The sequence below is a fragment of the Perkinsus marinus genome, assembly GCF_000006405.1.
Source record: "Perkinsus marinus ATCC 50983 genomic scaffold scf_1104296963186, whole genome shotgun sequence".
Classification (NCBI taxonomy): domain Eukaryota; phylum Perkinsozoa; order Perkinsida; family Perkinsidae; genus Perkinsus; species Perkinsus marinus.
Window position 1 is genome coordinate 49,189 of NW_003205123.1, and position 4,654 is coordinate 53,842.

The 4,654-nt window shown below is 48.2% G+C and overlaps 2 protein-coding genes across 2 annotated transcripts; both read left to right on the top strand.

Moving 5' to 3' along the window:
* Positions 1–1,157: 1,157 nt before the first annotated feature.
* Pmar_PMAR023209 (hypothetical protein) lies at positions 1,158–2,235 on the top strand (the record flags this gene model as incomplete). Its single annotated transcript, XM_002771235.1, has 5 exons — positions 1,158–1,313; positions 1,364–1,434; positions 1,481–1,628; positions 2,024–2,128; positions 2,176–2,235. The coding sequence occupies 5 exons, from the start codon at positions 1,158–1,160 to the stop codon at positions 2,233–2,235; spliced, it is 540 nt and encodes a 179-aa protein (XP_002771281.1).
* A 913-nt stretch (positions 2,236–3,148) lies between these two features.
* On the top strand, positions 3,149–4,070 carry Pmar_PMAR023210 (hypothetical protein; the record flags this gene model as incomplete). Its single annotated transcript, XM_002771236.1, has 4 exons — positions 3,149–3,265; positions 3,311–3,364; positions 3,421–3,655; positions 3,703–4,070. The coding sequence occupies 4 exons, from the start codon at positions 3,149–3,151 to the stop codon at positions 4,068–4,070; spliced, it is 774 nt and encodes a 257-aa protein (XP_002771282.1).
* Positions 4,071–4,654: the final 584 nt, after the last annotated feature.

The window sequence follows — 4,654 nt, forward strand, 5'->3', positions numbered from 1 at the left end:
CAGATGTTACCTACAAAAGCAACAGCTGCTTCCTGCTGGGGTAACGGTCCATGACATGGACTCCATGCTAGTTTATTAACTACAGTGGAAGTCCGAGATGTATGTTTTCTGGGTGCCGAGCCATGCTGAGCGCGAGCAGAATCGCAACGGTTATCTGTATTTAGCATGGAGAAAGCCGTCGTTGTGTCGTTGCCAACTATGGACCGCGGTTGGACGCCCCCTCATCCTCGTGCAAGGACCATAAATGCAGCTGTCACTGTTTACATCCCGATTGTGGAGTATCGGCCGGTCGGAAAGGGAAGGTTCGACAGTGTCAGTGAGCACGGAGGCGTGCAAGTGGTGCAAAGAACAGGAATGCGAGAGCGGCGACATGGAGTCAATACTGCGAGCAACAGCGCGAGCTTGCTGAATAAACCTTGTTTTGCCAACTGCTCGTCCTAACAGGAGCTGCGAGCCTGGAGCTAAACGATGAATGGTTGGGACGGATAGTATCTATCAAGCAATGCATGCCTTCACCGTACATCTTCTGTATCATCTTGACTCAAGATTCTTGAGGTCTGCTATTTCCGACGGCTCTTCGTGCTACCGGCCGAGACTTCGAAAACAGACCACCACCGATGAATGATGGTTGGGATAAAATCTGACAATGATAAAAGCGCTGATACTGGTGACTCCCTCAATATAGCAACCACCAGCAGCCACTGACGGTCGCAGCCACTGTGGAGTTTCTTGCACTTTCCTCGGAAGAATCATTGCTATTGACATCTTCTGCGGTGATTACTAGTCTAGCCAAGTAGCGCGGTATGTCCTTGAGGCCCTCAACGCTTAGCGATCTTGCGCTCTCGCGATTCCTCAACTTGAGGAATTGCGAGAGTGCAAGATTCTTGTGCTTACTCACTTGACAATGTGTTGAGATCTTTTTCTTTTTACTTCTGGATCTACGTATGAATGCCCCACTCCAATTACTTTCATTTCAGCTGGGCACTTCTCATCTGCCCATGGGAGGAGGTCTTTGCAGCACACGATAGCCGAGGCCCTCGGCCCGAGGGCGACTCGCCCTGGCCCACTTTGGCTCGCCCGACCGTTTCGGTCGTATTTCCGCTTTCAGTAGATTCGCTCTGCAGTTTGTTCACTTAACTATTGGTTGGTAAAATATCATGTCATCTGCTCAAGTCGTCAGTACCGCCGACGTAACGTCGCTTGATGATGATTGCCGAGTGAAGGAAGATGTTTGCCAGAAGTCCGACTCTACAGAGATTGTTAAGGAAGACTCCTCAGTCTCGGAATCTTTCTACAGCGACTCCTCAGTCGATGTAAGTGCGCTGTTCTGTGTGGCTTCTCTTCATGTTTCGATCGTCTTCAGGAGGAAATCAAAAGGAAGCCTCTGTGTGATCACTTCAAGCGTGGAAAGTGCCGACTAGAGAATTCATGCAGGTGGGAAGTTGTTGCTGGTAACATTGTCGAGCTCGTGTGCCTTCAGATTCGTGCATAGCTTGAAAGAGCACAACGATCCCAGTTTAATCACCAAACGACGTGCTGAGGCTAAAGCCCAGCATAAGTTACTGAAGTTGCGCAATAGAGAGGCTGAGAAGAGTGACACTCAGCTCACTTCTGCTGGAGACACCGATGTAGGTCCTTCCCATCAACTTGGCGTTTTGAACCCTCTGGTCTTTCAGAGTATCTCATCATGTTCACCTCCGCCAAGCCCTCGATACTGTTCATTCTCTCGCGATGGTGTGAGCCCTCAGTTGTCTCCATATGGTCTACACAAACGGGCCTCGACTGGTTCACTGCCTGCTGTGGCTGTTGTAAGGAGATCATCGTGGAGACGTTTCCTAACTGTTGTTGCTCAGTCTTATTCGAACTGCTACGCCCCATACCCGGTCTACTACAGTCCTGTCTGTTATCCTTTACCATGTTACGTCAACACTCCTGGTGCCTACTATGTTGTCCAGCAATCTCAGTGGGAGGCAGTACGATCAAAAATAATATGGCGAACGTGGTTCTACTGGTCTCGTTTCAGTCACCGTGTTATTCTGCTACTACTGAGTACTACGACCATCCGCAACAGCGAGATGTGGTTCCGCCAACTACCACCGGTGTGAGAAGGTCCGCCTCTTGCTCAATGGTGAGTCTCATAATGTGATGCGTCACCGTTTGATTGGCGCTGTTCAGGTTCAAACTCCGACTTTCCAGGGATCAAGCATGAACTCGGAGGAGCATTACGAGGAGTAGAGTTCCTATTTGTTGTCAGTTTTACCATGTATCCCCTCACTGTTTCATTAGTAGTTTGCGTGGTTTCACCGCAGCAGACATCGTGTTCATTATATCTTCTTTGTAGATTTTCGGCGACGCTGGCTCTTGCCGCATTCGCTTAGGTCTTCTCAGTCGTCATCACTGCTCAGTATGTGTCATTTGGCTATTTTGAACTGCTGGTGATGATTGTGTAGTTTTCTTTGTGCTCAAGCGAACACGTGATTCTACTATGTACGATCGGTTGGGTCGGTGCTTTCCTGGTGACGCCTCCTTGTGACTCTCTTGGTTTTTCGACGCTCTAACGGTCGTCCAACTAGACTCGATAATGACGTATTCATTTCTGGACATGTCACTGAGTAGCATCGATGATGCGTGGGTTGGCGTATGCTCACCCTCACAACGGTCTGCTTGGGACACCTTACAGGATCCATTCTGATCAAGCGCCCTATGATGCTGTCCGAAAGACTTTTCCCTCCTGTTCGTCAAGGACCTTTTTTGTGTACTACTCCTCTACCGTCTTGTCTACGTCTTTTATCTGTACGTATGCTGAGCGTAAAACTACTTGTCCGTGAGTCTCCATTCTCATTGTTATTTCTGTACTGTTCCCGTTAGGCCAACTCTTGTTATTCCTGGCCGTATACACGTATGAACAGCCAGATCGAGAAGTCACTAGTTAGTTTTGAGTTATCGTCAGATGGCTCGATTGTTGTGGGTTTTCCGCACGTGTCAATCTTTCCACTGTGTTTTTCGAGTATGTTACTTATTGGTAAGTTTCTCGCTCGGAGTTATCGACTGTTGAGTGGTCAATTCATGCCGACGAGTCATGGTAGAATGATTTTCGTTATCGATGCTTTCGTATTTCTCAGCTTCACGTTCACATTTTAAAGCTCTTATGGTAGTGAGGAATACCAATACGGTTGCCGCTCCGAATGGAACGGTTAAGAGGGTTCGCAAAGCGCCGGGAACCAACCCGTCAAAGATTTGCAAGGCCGAAGGTTGTTCACGCCAGGTAGGTGAGCTCCGTGTATCATCGTGTCGCTCAGCTGTTGGACAGGTTCGCGCTGCTGCCCGTTACTGCATCACACACGGTGGAGGCAATACCTGTGAGGTGAGACAGAGCAGCTGAGTATCTCTTCATTCCGTACGAGATGCTTCTTTGTTCAGTATCCTGATTGCAAAACGTCCGCTCGTCATGGGAGCACATTCTGTATTGCACATGGTGGTGGTCGAAGGTGTCAAAAGCCGGGTTGCGCCAAGAGCGCTGTCGGTTCCACCAACTTCTGCAAGGCCCACGGTGGAGGCAGACGATGCACTTATCCCAATTGTTTCCGTGCTGCGCGTCCTGGGCAACCGCAGGCGTGCATGAAACACGGAGGGGGTAAAAGATGTGCTCTTCCAAGTAAGTGGGATTTTTCTGTCATATACCGGAGAGCTGTTTTGTCTCAGCATGTGATCGAAGTGCTGCAGCTCGCAGTAACTTCTGCGCAGAACATCTCTTCATTGATGGTACTGATCCGGCTGAGAAGAAGAAACCCGGCGAGAAAGGAAAAGGCAAAGATGCAGAGAAGAAGAAGAAGCAAGAACATGCTATGGAAGACGATATAGCCTGCAGAGATTTGCTCCGAGGAAGAAGGGAGCCCACTTTCTTCGCTACCAACATAACTGTGCCGCCTCTGAACGTTTTCCTTGACGACTTTCGTAATTACGAAGATTTGGGACCTCCTGTCCTTTTCACGGTTGACCAGTCAGACATGATATATAACACGTTTGACGACGAGGAGGAGGAGGAGAAGAAGGAAGATCCTTTGAAGTAAGGGGTTGGGATAATCGTTTTATTGTTAAAAGCGCCTACATGCACCCATGCTTGCTAGTCTCGATAATAGTTCCTCTGCACTGCTATTCTTCATCAGGTCCACGATAGTAGACCCGTGGGGGGAAAAGATGGACCCTCTCTTCAAGTTCCTGATGAATGCTAAGCTATGAATAATTTAATGAATGCGATGACTTAGTCATCCTCGTGCGTGAGTACTGTTGTACTCCACCAATGCATGCTATCATGCTGTTGTGCGTGACGATGTGATGCGCGATGTGCTTCTTTTTATTGGTTTGTGTTGCAAGTATGCCGCGAGCACTTGCAAACAACCTGGTGTCTACAAAAGGAGCAAAAAGGTCGATAGTGGTTGTCTTGTCTATCGGAAACTTCGAGATGACTTGATACAACGACGCCATCACTGACTTATCAGTTCCTATTGGAACACATTTCTACTCTCATTTGAGAGAACACTGATGAACCTTGTACAATATGAGATGTAAAGAGATTATCGCCAAGAGCGAGTATTATTTATTATCGATGAAAAAGATGTTTATGCGGCATTCGGCCCATTCTCTACTGATGATC